At 44.7% G+C, this 21714-nt stretch overlaps 1 protein-coding gene across 2 annotated transcripts in view; it reads left to right on the top strand.

Moving 5' to 3' along the window:
* The window catches only part of LOC127638592 (furin-like), a 125649-nt gene that overhangs the window by 3530 nt on the left and 100405 nt on the right, over positions 1-21714 (top strand). The window contains exons 1-2 of one of the 2 annotated variants that reach the window (XM_052120171.1): positions 4380-4823; positions 21374-21653. In XM_052120171.1, coding sequence (XP_051976131.1) covers positions 21474-21653 — 180 coding nt within the window. In that variant the 5' untranslated portion in view covers positions 4380-4823; positions 21374-21473. Of the gene's footprint in view, positions 1-4379; positions 4824-21373; positions 21654-21714 lie in introns of those variants that run through there. The other variant, XM_052120172.1, reaches the window with a different exon arrangement.

A 21714-nucleotide genomic window follows, 5' to 3' on the forward strand; every position in this document is an offset into this window, starting at 1 on the left:
TAGGCATGACGCTGTCCGCTATAAAAGCGGGCGCGCAAACACCATTCTTCAGAATTGACTGAGGGACAAAGAACGCATTGCTCGCACCTCAAAGAATTCTGAGTCTTTTAGTGCAGCCAACTTACGCAATGTCTCGTTCCGCTCGTATGTATGTAACTGAGATGTTCCCTTACGACTCAGTACACTTGACATTGCATCACTAAGTTGAGGCATATAGGGAACAGAGTCCCATCCAGCCACACTACATGACATAACCTTCCAGAGAGGAAACATGATGCTGCAGCCCCGCGGGACGGTGATCGACATGAGTATGCCGCAAGTGAATGAACCTCATGGTCAGCCAGGAGGGGAACACTCAGAGTATATATATATGAACTATGGTCATATAGTATGGATTAACCACTTCATGAACCCAGTTGGAAAGGAAGTTTATTTATAATGAAGTGCCTGTAACTTTGGGAACACAATGCTCCAAATGCAGGCGGTTGTGTAAAGTAACAGGGAGCCTGTACTTGAAAGAGGGGAGTAAGTATATATTTGGTCAATAAAATAGCCAGCGCTCTAGAGAGAGAGGACTTGTATAACAAGGTTCAATGAATGAGGAAGCGGGAGACGGCGATTCCAACTCCGGTATTTCACTCTTTATTCTCATAAACGTAAACACGTTTGCATAAGGCGTAACATTGAAGCTTCAAAGGCACATCAAATACGGCAATGGCCAACACACAAAATGGATTCAGGTGTCTCCCAGTCACATGCGTGCACACACAGCTTTGCAGCGTCAGTTTCTCTCTCACTCTATGGACTAGGCACCTTTTATATCCCCTGTCTCTCACTGCGAACATAGAAACAACAATTACCAGCAATTAATCTCAGATGAAACCCTTACTGCTTCCTCTCACCCCAGAAGAACGCTCAACCACAACCACACCTCCACAACTTGTTATGAGAGAGATGTTATATCTAGGTTGTAAAACCTTGCGAATGTGTTTTGAGAAGACCATCCTGCTGCAAAACATATGTAAGGACACACTGTTCGTCCATGCCCATGAAGAGGCCCCACCTCTAGTTGATAGTACTTCAATACCTACTGGGCAATTCGCACCCTGCGACTCTTTTCCTGTTGGCACTGGGCTTGTGCTGAAGCAGCTGGTGTTGGGCTTTTAGCTGGGTGCTGGCCTGAGACAGAGTGGGAGAGAGCTGGTTGTGATGATGTACTACTCCGTTTTGGCATAAAATGTCTCGAAGTTTGTGGGTGTTGCTGAGTCGTGACGCGCACCAGGATTTTATCAGTTCTTTATGAACTTCCGGGAAGAGCGGGGCAGATCTGCAGAATGCGGTTGCTTGAACCATTAATCAAGGCGAGGTTTCAGGCATCTCCTTTTCAGTGGTGCGTGCATGCTCCCCACCCTCGCTGAGGGACGAGGTGGCAGCGTCATTCACTGACCACTCGCCAGATGCAGCGAGAGACATAGCATCATCATCCCCAGCATTAGAACAGCTGAATGTGACGAGGCGACACGCTTCTATACAGCATAGACGCAGTATATGGAGATTGAGGGCTTGCGGGGCAAGCATGAGGTCCCCCTCAAATTCATCCTGCTCAACCACACGACCCCGCCGTGCCTCCTCGTGTGATCCCTCGGGTATCACAGAAGAGGTGGGTGGGAGGGCACATGAGGCTGAACCGTCCCTCAGAATGAGGGCGATTCATGAGCGAAGCCCTCACAGAGAAGGCATTCTGTCTCTATGAGAGCTGTGTCTGCGTGGGTGTGGCCCAGACAGTGAATGCAGCTCTCATGCCGATCTGACGGCCAGGCCCAGATTAAGAATTCAGAGGCCCCTGGGCACAATGTCTTGTAGGGCCCCCCACCCCACCCCACCCACACAATCAAGCTTTTGAATTTTTGGATACTATTTGCTGGTAACACCTATAGCGAGCAACTAGCTGGCATATGCAAGCACATAGTGCCTCACCTTTACCAATCCAGTTATATGAATCAAATTCTTCCATAATTAACACACAAACACGTACACACACCCATTAATGTAGCTTTCCTGTCTGTCTCTCTCTTCCTCTCCTGTCCTCTACTCCTCGGCTCTACAGGGGCTGCCGCTCTTTGTCTCTCTCCCCCTCTCCTCTTCCTGTGATGAAAAGGATGCAAACAGTATAGGTCATCTTAACTCAACTTTTTTACTCTTCTTTATACTCTCTCTTCTTTATACTAAAAAATTTCTGCACTTATGTATTTAGCACTTTATTATTCATGGCCCCTAATGGCACTTTGTTTGATGATTGAATGATAGTGAAATGGTAGTAGACACATTACAAGATGCTGTAAGTATTATGGTATAATATTGGTTGCTTACAATACAAATTACAATTGCTGGTGTATGACCTGTCCAACTATTGACAAATGTACTACATGTAAGTCGCTTTGGATAAAAGCATCTGCCAAATGCCCTAAATTTAAATGTAAATCAAATGTAAAATAAAGCAGCTTGTTTTTGTTTTTTTTGATAATTCTATATTTCATGTAAGTTGTTCTCTCTCTCTCTCTCTCTCACACACACACACACACACACACACACACACACACACACAATACCTCCTCCTCTCCTCAGGGTCTGTCTGTCTGTCTCATGCTCTCCTCCTCTCCTCAGGGGCTGTCTGTCTATCTGTCTGTCTATCTGTCTGTCTTTCTCCTCCTCTCCTCAGTCTCAGGGTCTGTCTTTCTCCTCCTCTCCTCAGGGGCTGTCTGTCTCATCCTCTCCTCCTCTCCTCAGGGGCTGTCTGTCTCATCCTCTCCTCCTCTCCTCAGGGTCTGTCTGTCTGTCTCATGCTCTCCTCCTCTCCTCAGGAGCTGTCTGTCTGTCTTTCTCCTCCTCTCCTCAAGGGCTGTCTGTCTCATCCTCTCCTCCTCTCCTCAGGGTCTGTCTGTCTGTCTGTCTGTCTTTCTCCTCCTCTCCTCAGGGTCTGTCTGTCTGTCTGTCTGTCTTTCTTTCTCCTCCTCTCCTCACTTTTTTGTCTGTCTGTCTGTCTTTCTCCTCCTCTCCTCACTTTTTTGTCTGTCTGTCTGTCTCTCCTCCTCTCCTCTCTCCGGCTGCCCTTAAAAAGACTTCTTCCTGGCTTTCCTGTTAGCAAACTCAGTTACAATGTCATCAAAATCCAAGTCCATGACCAGCTGAGATTCAATGGCCATCAGTGACAGTGCACGAATGTGCAGCAATTTCTACAAATAGAGACATTTTTGTGAATAAAATGTTGTATTTTGTATTAGTGATCATAATTTGCGCATGCAACAAAGAGGATGTAGCAGGTGACGCGTGCATTTATTGACGTCTTTTCTGAGTCGATCTCATTTGAGTGTATTCGGCAATGCTTATAACGTGTAATTAAACACGTTGAGTTTATATTCTGGGCTCATCAGATTTTTTTTACATAGTATTATTAGTATGATTTTTACTGTCTGTTAATAACACTGTCCGTCTCTTTATGTTAAGGTTTGTATTAATTTCGATATGCCAGAGGGCAGAATAAGACAGGGAATTAAAGAATGCATTGTAGTTATGTTGACCTACTGTTTTCATAACACTGGATATTCTGCTAATTCATACTTTTCTAAAACGTTGCATAATGGCAATTAACTTATTTAGCAATTACACTAGTGCTAGTTCTGTTGCCAGTGTTGCTCAAATGCACGCGTACGTGTCACCACCAGCAGTAAGTACCTGCATGTGTTGGGAAAAGGGAGAAGAGCGAGTTCGGCAAAAGGCGGATTCGAACTCTGGCCGAACGCGTCAAAAGCTACCATCATGCACCTCACGCCTTACGCTACAGTAGTTATTTTGTGTCGAGCGTCTTTTTGCTAAAAAGACAGGCACCGGGCCGGCACGTAGTGCAAATATACGCTCCGTTTTCGGAAATGAAAAAAAAAAATTAAAAAAAATAAATAAATCTTCCCCTCGCTTGGGCCTCAAGTGTGCACGGGCCCCTGGGCACTCTCCATATGCATCAGCTTAGTGACGCAATGTCAAGTGTACTGAGTCGTAAAGGAATTGCATGCTGCTTACCAGACCTTTGAAGTAGAATAAGTAATTTGCTGTTTGCAATGTACATAGCCTACAACTGCATCTGTATTTCAACACCAAAGAACACTCCACACCTGCAATTTTCGTTTATGCTCTATGTGGGTTGACCAGGTCATTTTGTATCCTATTAAACATTGAAAGAGGTCAGGAAATGTGGGATTATGGCAAAATGGAAACTGTGTGTTTGTGAATCCTGCAGATGGAGCCAGCGAATCACAACACCCAAACAGGCTGATACCATGACGTATTTCCTGGGAATTGTAGGCAACTTGTAAATACTACGGATTTGTGCACGGATGTAGTGCGGAGCCCGTTAATTCTATTGAACAATAAAGAAAACGCTACCGGTGATACCTTACACCACAGGTGGCAGTTTTATAGCTTATTTTATTTACAAACCGTTATATGTTTAGTATATCCTGCTGTCTTACAGAGAAAATAATAGATCATTAAAGGACCACATGAAGACGCGCGTCGTTGGAAGTTTTATCGATCTGCGCGCGCTTGGCGCGGTGATGCTGAGTGAGTGAGTCGTGCGACGCGAATTCTTCGTTAACGGTTTCTGAAGACTATCTGTACTGTACTTTTCTAACGAGAGTGTAGTTCAAACCGGAGCTGACATCTGAAATGTAAACGGGAATTTTACCGGAATCTGAGGCTGTGTCAAGCGCAATGACAGCTCGTTTTGTGCTGCCGTTACTCGAGGAGGGGTCAACGGTCTCATGTCTGAGGTAAATGTCATAATCTCTCGGAGTTTGTGGGTTTGTCGTTCCAGAGTGTAATAAGAAAGCAAAAACGGAGGTAAAATAAAAGGTTGGAACATTTGTAGTCACGAGTTCTGTGGCATTGACATTTTAGGAACTTCTGACAGCAATTCCATTTAATTTGCACTAAGTATTATATTATATATATTTTTTATTATTATATTTTATTTTTCTTTGCGAATTTTTTCTTATTGTATTTGATGTATGTATTTGTTCGTTTGGTTTTAAAGCATGCTGATCATTTAGTTTAAACATTAACACCGGTTATGTTTAATTGGTCTTGAGAAATTAAAGGTGGTGTATTACTACATTGACGTATACTACACATACAGTACTACAAAGACGTTGATTTATGTCAGAACATGAGAGAATGTGAGTATTTTTAATATTTTAAACTGACTAAACATTCCAAAGTATTATTGCATAACACTTTTGATTGTGTTAGAGATTGCTTGTGTTTGCAGTGAGACTGAATTACTGTTATTGTTTTGTGACCAGTTTACTGTACACGCGAGATCCCTAATGAAAGATTGAATGTGTTCTGTTAAATAAATGAAGTCGCAGCCTTGACCACGGAGCTTATTTTTCTAGCCAAATGGTGTTGCGCTTAGATCAATACTGAGACTGGTTTGATCCCCTTGCTTTGTCTCGTGTAGCACCTAATGTATGACTATCTGAGGATCCCCAATACCAAATATGTCCACCTAAGAGAATTTGATCTACCATAGTGCTGGGAATACTCTCAGATGATACAAATATAATTACTTTTATTATTTCAGCTTGACTAATGTTGGTTCTGTTTTTCTTTCACTCCTTTTTTTAAAATTTTTTTTTTTATTGTAACTATCCTAATATAGGAATAGTTCACACAAAAAATTATCTCATCCTTTACTCACCCTCATACCAGCACAGATGTGTATGACTTTCTTCTGCAGAACTCAAATGAGGATTTTTAGAAGAATATCTCAGCTCTGTTGGTCCACACAATGCAAGTGAATGGTGAGCAAAAATGTGAAGCTCCAGAAAGCACAGAAAGTCAGCATAAAAGTAATCCATAAAACTCCAGTTGATTAATCCATGTCTTCTGAAGTGATTCAAATGATTTTGTGTGAGAACAGACCAAAATATAACTCTTTTACTATAATCTTCAAATTTCAGTCTGTAGACATGATCATGAAACTCAATTACACTTCCTAGTGCTCTTCGCATGTGACAAGTGCCAATAATGCCTCCTAAACACTACATGACTTTCAAAGATGTTGGATCGTGGTACTATTCATATTACACAACTGTCTGTCTTGTCATATAAGTCGTAGCGTTTTCAAATGACATGAGGAATCAGTAACATGGGTGAACACATTACAAGACGTTTTACTATTGATGAATCCCCGACAGCCTGCATGGACTCCAAATTACGTTTCACAAGAGTACACGCTAGAAGTGATACAAGATACGAAAACAAATGCATGATCATATGTTATGCATTTCAGAATATGATGTGTATGTTTTTAATCGCCTAAAGGCATCATATATTATTGGTTACAATATGATAAAGTACCTCATACTGAATAATATGTTTACCTGACTGTCCAAGAGAATTGGCCATTTCTCTCCAACGCTTTTCTTTCTCCACCCAGTTGTGGTACAGTTAAGATGAAACATCAAATCTGGTGCTCCTACCAACGTTGCACTAATTTTTCCTCCATTGCTTCGGTCCAATGTGACTTTCTTGATACTGCAGCCTGTTGCAGTACATCAGGACTCACACTGAAACTTCCCGTGCCCCGTTTCTTGCTCTCTCATTGGCTGTAGGTCAACGCTGCTGTTGTATTCAGTCAAAATGTATTTCATATTGTGTGATTTGGAATCGCAGACAGGTCCAGATATTTAACATTCTAAATGTCTCGCTGACATCGGCTACGCATCGGCGATTCTCTCAGATCGTGTCTTTGATAATTCATACATTGTGATTGTCGCTCATGGGAGTAAGCTTTGATTTGTCTACGATGTCGTGCTTTTGTCGGCGATCACCACAAAACTTTCGGCGAGCAAAAATCGGGCTTAAAATCGTGTAGTGTAAACGACTCAGTTACTAACGTAACCTCGGTTCCCTGAGAGGAGGGAACAAGTATTGCGTAAGTAGCTTACGCTATGGGAAAACTCAGTTTCTCGAGAAATATTGAAGTCTTTATGTAAAACGCATTGCAGCTGCACAGCAGACAGCAATGAGCGAGGCAGCTCGGTCATTGGCTGTGCTGCGGCAACTTGCTCGAACCAATGACGGGGCGACTCTGAACATGTGACCAATGAGCGCGCTTCACGCCCGCGCGCTCAGAGCCCGCCAAGATTAGCGTGGCTAAGGCTATATATTAGGCGCCCCGTCATGAGAGTTCTTTAGGTTCAATCGACTGAAGCAACTGACCAAGCACAAGCACGGCAGCTTACGCAATACTCGTTCCCTCCTCTCAGTGAACCGAGGTTACGTTAGTAACCGAGTCGTTCCCTCTCGAGAGGTCTCTCCTATTGCGTAAGTAGCTTACGCTATGGGAACACCATGCAAAACGCTGTGCGTGCTGACTTCGCTCTATAAAGCCAGAGGCAGATGCCTGAGCCTTAAAGCAAAGTGATTATTCAACGAGCCGGCCAACGGCGAGCTATATAATGGGATAATACAGAGAGCCTTTGCCCCAAGGTGGCCCATGGTGGGGCGCTCATTGTAAAAACACACGCACATATCTTATGTACTGATTTTTCTTTTTACTGATATGCATAAAAACTCCCTAAGTCAGTCAGAGACGGACCTTATAAGGGAGGAGATAATGCTCAGCATATATGTACTCCAGTCCATACTACAGTCAGGCTGATAGAATGTTGGAATGCAATGAGGGGACCTGTAGGTTATAAAACCTGATAAATGTCGAAGGCGAGGCCCAGCCTGCCGCCGCACAAATATCCTCAATGGGTATCCCACTCGACCACGCCCACGAGCAGGCCATGCTCCTAGTAGAGTGAGCTCTGACGCCTAAGGGGCATTGAAGGCCCTTGGCTTCATAAGCCAGCGCTATAGCATCTACTATCCAGCGCGATATTCTTTGCTTTGAAACTGCGAGACCTTTAGTGCGGCCGCCAAAGCATACGAATAATTGTTCCGTCTGTCTGAACGGGGCAGAACGTTCCAAGTATACTCTGAGCGCCCTGACCGGGCAGAGTAAATTAGCGTCGCTTTTGTCTGCTGAAGACGATAGCGCTGCCAGAGATATCACCTGTACTCTGAAGGGTGTGGAGAGCACTTTAGGAATATACCCGTGCTTTGGCCTAAGGACAACTCTGCAGTCGTTAGGTCCAAATTCCAGGCAAGCAGCGCTTGATGACAGCGCGTGCAGGTCGCCCACTCTCTTGACTGAGGCGAGTGCCAGCAAGAGCGCAGTTTTGAGCGAGAGCTGTTTAAGGTGCGTGGTTCGGAGAGGTTCGAACGGTGCACTCTTGAGTGCGTCCAGGACCGTGGCCAGGTCCCAGATCGGTACCGAGGGGGGGCGAGGAGGGTTCATCCTCCTAGCGCCTCTTAGGAAACGAATGATTAGGTCGTTTTTCCCTAATGAGCGTCCTTTATCAGGATTGTGTGACGCCGCTATGGTAGCCACATAGACTTTGAGCGTGGAGGGTGTGCAGCCCGCCTCCAGCAGCTCTTGCAAAAAGGCGAGTACACTTGGTATCTCGCACGATTTGGGGTTCAAGCTCTTGGTATCACACCAGTCACTGAACACTTTCCACTTTTGGGCATATAAGCGCCTTGTAGAGGGCGCTCGCGCCTCAGTGATGATTCTCAACACTCCGCTGGGGAGGTTCTCTGGAACCCGTTGAGGGGCCATGCATGAAGGGCCCACAGATTGGGTGGGGATGAAGAATCATCCCGTTGGCCTGCCTGAGGAGGTCCAGCCTCAACGGAATCGGCCATGGGGCAGATTGCATCATCTGCATCAGTCTGGTTCTTCCAGAGTGGGGCTACCAGGAGCACTGCACATTTCACCTCCCTGATCCGACTGATGACCTGAGGTAGCATCGCGATCGGGGGGAAAAGCATACAAGGGGCGGCTTGGCCAGACTTGGGCGAGCGCGTCCGTGCTCTTTGAGAAGAAAAGAGGGCAGTGCGCATTTTCCCTGGAGACGAAGAGGTCGACCTCTGCTTCGCCCAAGGTTTGCCATAACCACTGGACCGTCAGGGGGTGGAGAGACCATTCTCCTGGGAGAACCTTGTCTCTGGACAGCATGTCCGCTCCCTGGTTCAGGATGCCTGGCACATGCGCTGCTCTCAGCGAGCGCAGGTTGTGCTGTGACCATAAGATGAGCTCCCTGGCCATAGAGTGCAGGGAGCTCGACCTGAGTCCACCCTGGCGATTTATATACGACACTACTGTCATGTTGTCCGTTCGGACCAGGACGTGTTCGTTTTTCAGGTACGGAAGCAGGGCTCTGAGAGCCAAGGCGACCGCTTTCATTTCCAGACAGTTTATATGTAGGCGCTTTTCCGGGTTTGACCAAAAACCAGAGACAGGCCTGCCCTCGTAAAGTGCCCCCCATCCTATTTTGGAGGCATCTGTCGAGATCATTTTTCTCCGCGTGTTCACGCCCAGACTCACGCCGGTTTGATACCAGTCGACGGCCTTCCAGGGCGTCAGGGCTTTTATACAGCCGTGATTCGCTCTGATTAAAAAGTGGCCCGAGCGCCACGCGTGAGTGGGGACACGGCTCTTGAGCCAGCGTTGGAGAGGACGCATGTGCAACAATCCTAGCTGGAGTACAGCTGATGCCGAGGCCATGAGACCGAGCATCCTTTGAAATCGTTTGACGGGGGCGTGCGTGCCCGCTCTAAATGATGTTGCAAGGCGCCGAATAGCGAGCGCGTGCTCTGATGAGAGGCGCGCCGTCATCTGCACTGAGACTAGCACTATTCAGTGCTTGCACGGACTTCAGTGACGTCACGCCGGGCCAGTCTCCGTGTGCTTCACCACCACCCGAGGACTCGGGTGATGAGGCGCTATCGGAATGTGAAAGTAAGCGTCTTTCAAATCCACTGATAGAAACCAATCCCCGGGGCAAACTTGCGCGAGGATATGTTTGGTCGTTAACATTCTGAACGAGCAAATCATTAAAGCTTTGTTCAGATGTCTGAGATCTAGGATGGGGCAGAGGCCACCTTCCTTTTTTGGGACGAGAAAGTAGCGGCTGTAAAAACCTGCCTCGCTCATAGAGGGAGGAACAGTTTCTATAGCGCTTCTGTATCAGTTTGAGCACCTCGGTGCGTAGAACATGTGAAACACCTTTCCTCACTTTCGTCTCGACCACCGCTGAAAAGCGGGGTGGTCTGCGAGCGAATTGAAGCGAGTAACCGTGTCTTATTATGTTCAAAACCCATTTCGGCATGTCGGGGATTTTTTCCCCAGCTTTTGCTCGCACAGATATGGGCTGAATGCTGGCTGGGGGCGTGTCGCAGTGACGTATGGACCCTGCGCGGGAGCGAGCTGAGCAGCTTTGTTGAATGCAGGGGTGCGTGTGAGATTACAGGCACGCACGCTATCTCCGTAATGCTCGCAGCATGAGCTGGAGAAATGTTTGAAACTGTATAGACAGTGTTTACGGGTGGGGGTGCATACATTATGATAGGCACGCGCGCCACTTTCATAAAGCTTCCCGTTCTTAGCGGGGAGTTTCTTGGCTCGCGCGCCGCATCTGTGATGCTCGCGGCATGGGCCAGAGAACTGTTTGAAACTGTATGGGCAGCGCTTATGGGTGGGGGTGCATATACCGTAGTAGGCACGCGCGCCAATTTCATAAAGCCTCCCGCTCGCGGCGGGGGGTTTTTGGGCATGCATACAGTGTTTGTGTGTAGGGGTGCATGCATCACAGCAGGCACGCACGTTACCTTTATAGTATTTCCCGCTTTTACTGGGGAACGGTCCGAACAGGCCGCTTAGGGCGATAGGCGCATCGAGGAATGGCACCTTATCCGCGTCCTTCATTTCTGTTAGCGTCAGCCACAGATGGAGCTCAAAGACAGTCAGGTTAACCATGGCCCGGCCGATGGATTGGGCGGTGGCCTTTGTGGCTCGCAGGGCTACATCAGTGGCGCTGCGCAGGTCCTTGAAAGCCTCAGGTTCAGGTCCAGATTCGTCCATGGTGCGGAGAAGTTTGGCCTGATAGACCTGCAGAACAGCCATGGAATGAAGCGCTGACGCAGCTTAGCGGGCGGCGGCATATGCGCGACCGGCGAGAGCTGAGGTAGATCTGCAGGGCTTCGAGGGATGAGAAGCTTTGGCTTTCCATCCAGCGGTGGAGGGTGGGCACAGATGGTTGGCCATAGCCTCCTCGAGGGGCGGGTTCCTCGTAGCCTCTTTCTCTCGCGTCGTCCACCGAGGAGAGCGAGGAAGAGAAAGAAGGCTTCAGGCGAGCAGAGTGCGGGGCTTTCCACGACTTTGTGAGTTCGTCGTGAACTTCGGGAAGAAAGGGGGGTCTCTGTCGAGGGGCCTGCCGGCGCTCTTGCAGGAACCACTCGTCCAGCCGGCTGCGGGCGGGTTCTTACGGAGAAGACCAGTCGAGCCCGAGGTCTTCCACGGCTTTGGACAGTATGCGGACGATTTCTGAGTCCATGCTGGTGCCCCTGCTCGTGTCCGCTAGTGTCGACGGCGCGGGGTCGAAGGCCGAGCCCGGCCAGTCGTCGGATGCATCGTCAATGGAAAGGCTGTCATCCTTTTCACCGTCATCCCCTGACGCGCCGAACGAGACGAGACCCAGCGCTCCGGAGGGGTGCTGGTCTGCCTGCGTGAATAGAACTGGCGGCAGGGAGTCCTCGGGTGGTGGTGAAGCCTTTTTCTTGCGTGGCTCGAACAGAGGGGATGGCAGCATGGTGGTAGCAGGCTCGTTCGCGGCGAAGGCGGCAAAGTGAGCGTGCAGCTCGGTGAGGCCCAGGGAGTCACATTCAGGGCATCCACCTCGAGTGAGAGCAGCTTCTGCGTGGTCAGGTCCCAGGCAGCGAGCGCAGATAATGTGACGGTCCCCGTCAGGAAGAGGGCCTCTGCACGAGGCGCAGGTCGAAGGCATTTTAAACAACGCCTTGAATTTGCTCTTTACTAAGGACAAAAAAGCGTCGCAGAGGCGAACACTTGAAAAGTTATTGCTTAGTAAAGGATATAAGGTGATGCACGCCGGATGGCGTAGCAGAAGGCTTTGAAGGCGGCTGAAGGCGCCGATGTCCTCGTAGCAGTCCTGCTGTAGGCTTGTTGACGGCGGGCGAAAAGACTCCAATAATCCAGAGGATCCAGCGAAGAGAAGGTCTTTGCTGAAGGAGAAAAAATCTAAAGAACTCTCATGACAGGGCACCTAATATATAGCCTTAGCCACGCTAATCTTGGCGGGCTCTGAGCGCGCGGGCGTGAAGCGCGCTCATTGGTCGCGCGTTCAGAGTCGCCCCGTCATTGGTTCGAGCAAGTTGCCGCAGCACAGCCAATGACCGAGCTGCCTCGCTCATTGCTGTCTGCTGTGCAGCTGCAATGCGTCTTACATAAAGACTTCAATATTTCTCGAGAAACGGAGTTTTCCCATAGCGTAAGCTACTTACGCAATAGGAGAGACCTCTCGAGAGGGAACTCGGCATTAGTGTAATCAAGCTTGAATTCATGATTGCCAAGAAGACTGCTTATGTCAAGATTTATTGTGAAAAAGGAGTTGCATTTGGGTCCGTTCTCACCCCCCCCCAAACCAACTGGATCGCTTCAGAAGACATTGTTGCTGCCTTTGTGCTTTTTGAAGCTTTAAAATTTTGGTCACCATTCACTTCCATTGTGTGGACCTACAGAGCTCAGATATTCTTTTAACAATCTTTGTTTGTGTTCAGCAGAAGAAAGGAAGTCATACACATCTGGGATAGTATGAGGGTGAGTAAATGATGAGAGAATTGTCGTTTTTAAAAAGTGTTTTGAAACATTTTATATTGGTGCCAGATTTTGCCCAGAGTTAACTGAGAAAAGGCTGTTTGGTCATCTCTGATCCTGACGAGTGAGTGAGTGAGTGAGTGAGTGAGTGAGAGAGAGAGAGAGAGAGAGAGAGAGAGAGAGAGAGGGAAAAAAAGAGGGAGAGACAAAGTGGGTTGTGCTGTCTGTCCCTGTCTAATGAGTGACTAAGCTATGCAACTCCTGCCCTTATGGAGCCATCATGGGTCATTAAAGCTTTAGTAGTTGTAGTTTTGTTTGATGAGGAGTTATTAAGGCATAGTAATTACTGTTCTCTCTTCCCCAGAGAACACACTATAAAAAAATGTAGCCTTCTGAGCCAGCACAGCATCACCCGGAATGGTTCATGAGGCTCTCGGAGAGTCGGATAATCTTTAATTTTCATTTCTTATGCAGCCCTTAATGAGTGCTCAGAGTCATTAAATATGAAAAATAACAAATTTCAAGCATAGAATGATGATGATTGATAGCCTGGTCTCCTCTAATTCCTCTCCCAAAAAACATTTTTTGAGTTCCATTTAACTGACTTTACATTAAAGGAATATTCCGGGTTCAATACAAGTTAAGCTCAATCAATAGCATTTGTGGCATAATTTATTCTCGTCTCTCCTTTAAAATAATTACATTTGGTTACAGTGACAGTCGAAGTGAATGAATGCCTCACTGTCACCTCGATTTAAGGAAATATTTTTAGTTGTAATCAACATTATGCCAAGATTTCTGTCGATTGAGCATAACTTGTATTGAACCTGAAATATTCTTTTAATTTGAGTATCAGCTTGGCTTCCTGACCTGACCCTGAAGCCAGACATTTGCAATTTACTCGAAATGCTTTCTGATGGTGATTTAACTTTCAGTTCTAGGAAGGCTGTTTGTTGACCAATTATTTTGATTATTTCTCGTCAATGTTGTGGCATTCAATGCAACACAATTACCAGAACCCCTTCTGGCCTGGTTCCACATGCTTCTTGTAAGTTCAGTTAAGATATCTGCTGCCTTGTAGAAAGTGTTAATCTGCCTACTTTCCTCCTTATAAAAGCCAAACGAGTTCCAACTCTTTTTCAAAATTAATGAAGAGAGACAGGAGGGAAAAAAAAGTAGCCACCTCCGCCAAAGCTTTGTTTGTGTGTCAGAACTGCTTTTGCCATTCTGTCAAATCTTGCGAGTGTAGTGCTCTTAAGGTGAGCTGTTCATTACCTCCAACATTTACCTATTATAAAAATCTTTCACAAGAGGCTGAATTATTAAAATAGTCTAGTCAATACTAGGGCTGGGCCTGGGCGATTGGATGATGTAATCGGATATTGACGATGTCTTTCTAATATCCTGATGCCAATTGCGACACTCATTGACAGATGATGATCGCCAGTATTGGGAAATGGCAAAACCATGGATCTGGGATTTCAGCAAGTATATTAAACAGTTGCATAGGGTGTGAAATTTGCACCTGCAACCCGCCCTCGCCTAAACGAAGGTATTTCAGGTGTGGGTAAGTTTGCTCATCTACAAGCAACAGTGGTGGACGAGACGTCTCGGAGTAACACATGACAAGAAATGCCATTAAACTCAAAGACACGCGTTTGATGAAGCATTATTTATTATATTTTATGAACAGACAAAGAAAAGATGTCAATGCTCATGTCTGATTCGCTGTTATTTCACAGTCGTGCAACACTAGCGTGTCTCATGGAACACGCACATATAAAGAGTTATCACAAATGTTTCTCTTTTTCAGTTGTCTGTAAACTGTATGCAAGAATAGTGTCATTTTTTTTTTTTTTTACATTTTATGCATTTGGCAGTGGATGTGGAGGTGAGTGTGAGTGTATGTCTGTCTATGTGTGGCCCTGCGATGGACTGGCGACCTGTCCAGGGTGTCCCCCGCCTTTCGCCCAATGTTAGCTGGGATAGGCTCCAGCCCCCCGCGACCCTGTACACAGGATAAGCGGTTGACGATGGATGGATGGATGGATGGATGCATTTGGCAGGCGCTTTTATCCAAAGCGACTTACAGTGCACTTATTACAGGGACAATAACCCCGGAGCAACCTGGATTAAGTGTCTTGTTCAAGGACACAATGGTGGTGGCTGTGGGGATTGAACCAGCGACCTTCTGATTACCAGTTATGTGCTTTAGTCCACTACGCCACCACCACTATCATCTATGATAATGCTGAAAATGACCTAAGACCATTTCAGGAGGTGCTTAAATTTTAGTTCGCTATATTTCCATGCAGCATTTTGGGCTTAACATGCACTGTGACGCAACTGCAGGTTTACTAATATTTTCTTTGTATTGAAGAAACAGACGAAAGTGATTAAATCATAAAATATAACAACACCATGTTGAACCTAAAATTGAGGTATATTACCAGCATTAACGAAACGAAACGCAATACAAAGACAAATTCGATAAGAACACACATTTGGCATCTTTAGGCTTACACCCAATATGAAATCTGGCATTTTATTTTTTTAAGCACAGACTAAGTAAGGTAACAAACTGTTTTAGCCGTTTTATAAAAATAGAAATTATTATTATTATTATTGTCTTTACATTTATGGTTGTCATTAGTTCTTAATTTGTAGGCTATTAGTAATTTTTCACATGTTGTTGTAGTAGATGTAGATTTGGGGAGGTGGTTACATAAGATTTTTTGATCACTTCATTATTTTAATTGCTTTTGTTTTTCATTTTGTTTAAAGTGCAGTTTTAATTTATGCATACCTTTTTGTTTAAGTTTTTTGAGTTTCAATGAATTTATTTTTTAAAGCAAAATCAACAAAGCAAAAATATTTACCGACCCTCGGAAGGGGGGTTGACGATGTAATTGGATATCGTGATATTTTTTTTTATAAAATATAGTGACTTTTTTTTTTTTATATCGCCCAGCCCTAGTCAAGAAAGGCGAAGATTGAATGCGAGGAGAGACGTTAAACCTGAATGCAAGTTTTTTGACAATGCTGAAAATGGCTTATGCTGAATAGTGCTAGAGGAGCTGAATATATTTAAAGAGCACTGACCTCTTCTCCACACGGTTCTAATTGACTCAAAGTGAAATGAGCCTAATTTGATTTAAACATTGGATTTATGGATTTAAATTTAGAAAGGACAGGCCTTGACTTTTCTGTTACAGTGTTGTGAACAGTTTCTTTTTTTTGAGAGAAATTTGTTGGTATCTCTCTCTGCCTTGTCTCTATATCTTTCTCACTCTCACGCTCTTATTCTGTGCTTGCGGAGGTGTGACTCTCTCAGGTTTCAACATTAAAACACATGATTCTCTCCAGCTCACTGCACTGTGCCAGCCCTAATGAGCTTTGTAATGCAGATTTTAGACGTAATGATTTGTTTGTTTCTTTAGCAAGCCTTTTACCAAGATCCTCCCAAGAAAACTTCTCCTTAGACACTTGGATTTAAATGATAAACTCTGCATTGTAGCCATCATCAAGGCCCGATTTCACACCCCACATGCACTCGGACCTTCATTTCACACAACCATTAACACCTCCTGCAACCCCCCTCCTCCCCCCTCCTGCTTCACTACCTGCACTCAAGATCTGTGAGGACGATGTGTGCCGTGTCTTTCCGAAGCAAAGGTCAAGGAAGGCTCCAGGACCAGATGGCATCTCACCAGCTTGCCTTCGTTCCTGTGCTAACCAACTGGCCCCCATCTTCACTCAGATCTTCAATAGATCACTGGAGCAGTGTGAAGTCCCATGCTGCTTCAAACGCTCAGTTATTATCCCCGTCCCTAAGAAACCTAAAATAACAGGACTTAATGATCTGTGGTCATGAAGTCATTTGAGAGACTGGTTTTGGCCCACCTGAAGAACATCACTGGACCCTTTCTGGACCCCCTTCAATTTGCTTATCGAGCAAACAGGTCTGTGGGTTTGCATCATATCCTGCAACATCTGGACAGACCGGGGACATACGTAAGGATCCTTTTTGTGGACTTCAGCTCGGCTTTCAACACAATCATACCAGATATACTCCAGACTAAGTTAAACCAACTCCCTGTTCCCACCTCTACCTGTCAGTGGATTACCAGCTTTCTGATGGACAGGCAGCAGCTCGTGAGGCAGGGAAAATTCACTTCCACCACCTGTACCATCAGCACTGGTGCCCCCCAGGGATGTGTGCTCTCCCCACTACTCTTCTCCCTGTACACCAATGACTGCACCACCAAGGACCCCTCTGTCAGGCTCCTGAAGTTTGCAGACGACACCACTGTCATCGGTCTCATCCGAGATGATGATGAGTCTGCATATAGCGAGGAGGTTGAACGGCTGGCTCACTGGTGCAATCATTACAACCTGGAGCTGAACACGCTCAAAACAGTGGAGATGATTGTGGACTTTAGGAGGAACACCCCAACATTGTCCCCCTCACCATTCTAAACAGCACTGTGGTAGCAGTGGAGTCATTCAGGTTCCTGGGCACTACCATCTCACAGGACCTGAAGTGGGAGATACACATCGACTCCACTGTGAAAAAGGCCCAGCAGAGGTTGTACTTCCTTCGCCAGCTGAGGAAGTTCAACCTGCCACCAGTGCTGCTGAAACAGTTCTACTCAGCAGTCATTGAGTCTGTCCTCTGCACTTCAATAGGCGGATCTTTTGTGACGTCATTGTTTATGTTTGTCGCGTTGCATCATGGGAATCGTGTGGCAGGAAACACTGCTAGATACCTGTAATTTGATTGTTTTGCACGTTTGGAGGAGGATTTAGAGAAGAGGATGGTTCACTCTTGCTGTGTGGTCGATTGTACGGCTCGTTGGGGGCCTGATAAAAAGTTTTTTCGAATTCCCTCCGAAAAGGATCGCGAAAAACGAAAGAAATGGTTGCATGCAATTAGGCGATTGAACCTGGACGCTTCTACTTTAAACATTAAAGCTGCTACATGACTGCATGTTTCTCCAAGACTGGATTTGAAAGAAGGAGAAATGTGTAAGCTGTGATATACAATTTTTCACCGTAGTACAGACGCCATTGAAAGTCTCACACTGGACACAATTGAATTGGTACAACAGTCACTACATTTTCAATAAATAAATAAATAAGAACACTGATCAATGAAGACTTACCTGGCTTTGCAGTCGCAGTGAGCAGTGATTATTTCGCCGTTCTCTTTGGCGATCACCCACGGGAGATGCGAATCACGCTGTGACTCTGCTTGGCCAGGTCTAACCTCTGCTTTTAGCACGATCACTGCTTTCTGTTTGGCAGAAAAGATCGGCCCAACTTTTCGAGAAACAAAATAATCATAGGCCTCCAGACTTTTGAAAGCCTTTAATCTTTTATGAGTGAAGGGTCCAGGGGTTTCTATTAAATAAGAATAAATGTCTCCCCAGCAGATTGGTGGCCAAGACACGGGCGAGTCGGACCAACGTTTTTTGTCATCCCAGATCTCATATGGGCTTTGAATAACTTCGATTTTGTCACCAATACAAATTTTGAGCTTCTCTCCAAACCTCCTCCGGTCTTCAGATGTTAAAGTGCTTATATATTGTGGATTTCGCCCGCTAACTCTCTTGAAAGTGCTCGTCGCGTCTTTACAGCCCGCCATACTGTTTGTTTTGTTGCCACACAACCACTCGCGCATGCGTACAAAGATGTCAACAAAGATCCTCCTATAACTGTCTGGTTTGGTGCAGCTACGAAATCAGACATCAGAAGACTACAAAGGACAGTTCGGTCTGCTGAGAGGATTATTGGTTGCCCCCTGCCCCCCCTTCAAGAACTATACACTTCCAGAGTGAGGAAAAAGGCTGGTAAAATCACTCTGGACACCACCCAGCCCACTACCTTTTTGAACTGTTGCCTTCTGGCCGGCGCTTCAGAGCTCTGAACACCAGAACGGTCAGACACAGGAACAGTTTTTTCCCTCAGGCCATCCATCTAATGAACAATTAAATTGCCCCATTGAGCAAATATTATGTGCAATACACAGTTTAATTTTAATTTATATTATCCAACATATCCACTTCTGCCATTGCTTACATTGCTCTGTACATAATATACAGTTATTTGTTCTTTATATAACAGATTGTATTGGATTTGCACTGTGTGTGTGTATGTGGGTATGTATGAAGGTGAGTGTATGTACGTATATGTATAATTATTTATTTTGTGTTCTTTTTTGTTTTTAATTACCTATGTCTTGCTGCTATTTTTTGGTATGGTTTTATTGTTGTTGACTGGAAGCTCCTGTCACCTAGACAAATTCCTTGTATGTGTAAGCATACTTGGCAATAAAGCTGATTCTGATTCTGATACTGATCATACACTAAGGTTTGCTAATGGCATTCTATCATTTAAAATGTTATTTTAAAGGATATTATGCAGTTTGGCACAACCATTCTTTGAGCCTGAGCTACATGCCCAAATTCTTCAATTTCAAATTTCCCAGCCGGAAAATACTATGCATTGAGGTTGATTTGCATGCTTGCTGTCTCTGAAAGCAGCAAAGTGCATTTGACAAGCATGTCAGCCTTTGTTGTTCATGTTCTGTCTGAGGTTATACACTGAGCCCTGAGCCAAGCTTTGTGCTGACTTACACAGTCAGCAAGAACTGAACTGTCTCTAAAGAGCTGCTCAACTCACATGGGACTCCCTCTCTCTGTGTTGTTGAGGTTCTCGGATGGAGGATGCAATAGTCAAGAGCCACAGGGTCATCATCCGAATGTACGTACAGTGTCAAAACACTAGCATACAGTATATAAAACATATTTAGTATTTCTCCAACCCTGATTGTTGTCTCTAATATGTTCGTATAGTTTAGATGTTTCTGTGCGGTACTCTTCACAGGAATAGTTCTGAAAATACTGCTGTTATGTCATTCTCATATCAAATCATTGATCAACTTGGTTTGTGATTCACCCTGTGATTCACAATTGCATTCATGTGCACATCAGACAGGTCTGTGATTGGTTACAATGCTCAGTGATAATAACAAATATTGTAAATGGAAACATTTTGACATGACTGCACTGTCAGAAAAAATCTGCTAAAATGTAAACTTTAGGGATACAACACCCACTGTACCTTCTCTACACCTTACTACTAACATTACCCTATGCACCCTAATATTGTATGTAACTTTTAGGGACGGATAAGTCACATAAGGTACAAATACATTCCGACTGACATGTAATGGGTACAGTGGGTGTACCTTTGAGAGTACTTTCCCAGTGACAAGCTATTGCACCCCTCCCTATAGGTAACATTTTTGCAAAAAAATAAAAAATTGTTACGGAGAGTGTGGAGTATACCTAATGGGAATTCTGTAATTTACACTTGTCACTATTAGTTAATTGAGACAGCCGTAATGGACATCAATGATGTCAAACCTAATTTTCTGTCTAGTGAACAAACTGAAGTACACATATTGGTAACACTTTACAATTAGGTTGAATTCATTAACATTAATTAACATAAATATTAACATAAACTAACAATGAATAATATTTTTCAGTACTTATTAATCTTGGTAATGTTAATTTAAATATATACTAATGCATCATCATAATTAAACATTTTATAAGGTAACATAAATTAATGTATTATGAACTAACTTGAACAAGCAATGAGCAATTGTATGTTTAGAAACTAATAAGCAAGAATAATAAATGCTGTAAAAATATGGTATATTGTTAATTTTTAGTTCATGATTACTAATGCAACAAATAGAACCTTATTGCAAAGTGCTACCCATACATATGATATGATATATTATAGAGGGTACATTTAATGTAAAATATTATTTCAACATTTTAACGTAACTTGTTTCGCACATAAGAGACCAGTTAGGAACTGTTCACATCAAACGTGTTTTTGCTTTTGTCTGCATTTTGTACATTGTTTCAGTGCTTGATAGATTTTAAGCCAATATTTTCCCCTTTTGTTCTGGTGTGCTGAGGGACCACCATGCCTTATTAAGACTGGATATACTGTTCTATACTGTTACAAATATTTCCTACAATGTTTAAATAAAATATGGCCTATTGCAACAAATGTACTTGCTTGAAGAAAAGAAAGTGAGCGATTTCCGGTTTAGGCAAAATATTTGACGCTAATGGTCCAGTCGGGTCAGTATGGAGCTTCAACTTCATGCCTGTGCAGACCTCTAATGGGTTTGAAATGACATTAGGGTGAGTAGATAAGGACAGAGTTATCATTTCTGGGTGAACTGTTCCTTTAGAAAATCATCATCAGCACAAGATGGATTATATGCCTGTTTTTGTGCTCTAGATACCAGCAAATAGCAAGTAGGTACATGATGTGAATTGCACTGCCTCAACCTTGTCCTACAAAGTGTTGTTTGTATCCCAGTTTTCTCTGGTGTAACACTATCAATGACATTCAAGTCATCTTTATGACAATTTATAACTTGCTATGGTCCCTCTGACAGAACTGTTATATTTAGCTAACCTAAGCTGAGCTTTATAGCATGTGATGGGCCTCTTGGTGTGGCAGTATTTCTTTGCTGACACTTTGTCGTATTTTCTCCAGGTCATTACAGTGCTGAATTCACAGTGCAGCTCACAGATGCATTAGAAAACCAAACTTAATCTACAAGACCAGAAGGCTTTGAGCCAAAGCACTCCTGTTCATGGAGGGCCTCTGGAACCTGCTGCTGCTGCTGGGGGCATTCCTTGTCTTCAAAACCACTGAGGTCTGCTCAACTTCAGGCCAAGGCATCTATACCAACACATGGGCTGTCCACATTGAAGGGGGAGCTGAGGAGGCAGAGAGGATTGCTCACAAACATGGGTTCATCTGTCAGGGAAGGGTGAGTAGGATCAGTGCTTTATCAATGATGTGTCTTGTGTTTCCAGTGAGTGTCAGCATGT

The sequence above is a fragment of the Xyrauchen texanus genome, chromosome 46 (genome assembly GCF_025860055.1).
Source record: "Xyrauchen texanus isolate HMW12.3.18 chromosome 46, RBS_HiC_50CHRs, whole genome shotgun sequence".
Lineage (NCBI taxonomy): Eukaryota > Metazoa > Chordata > Actinopteri > Cypriniformes > Catostomidae > Xyrauchen > Xyrauchen texanus.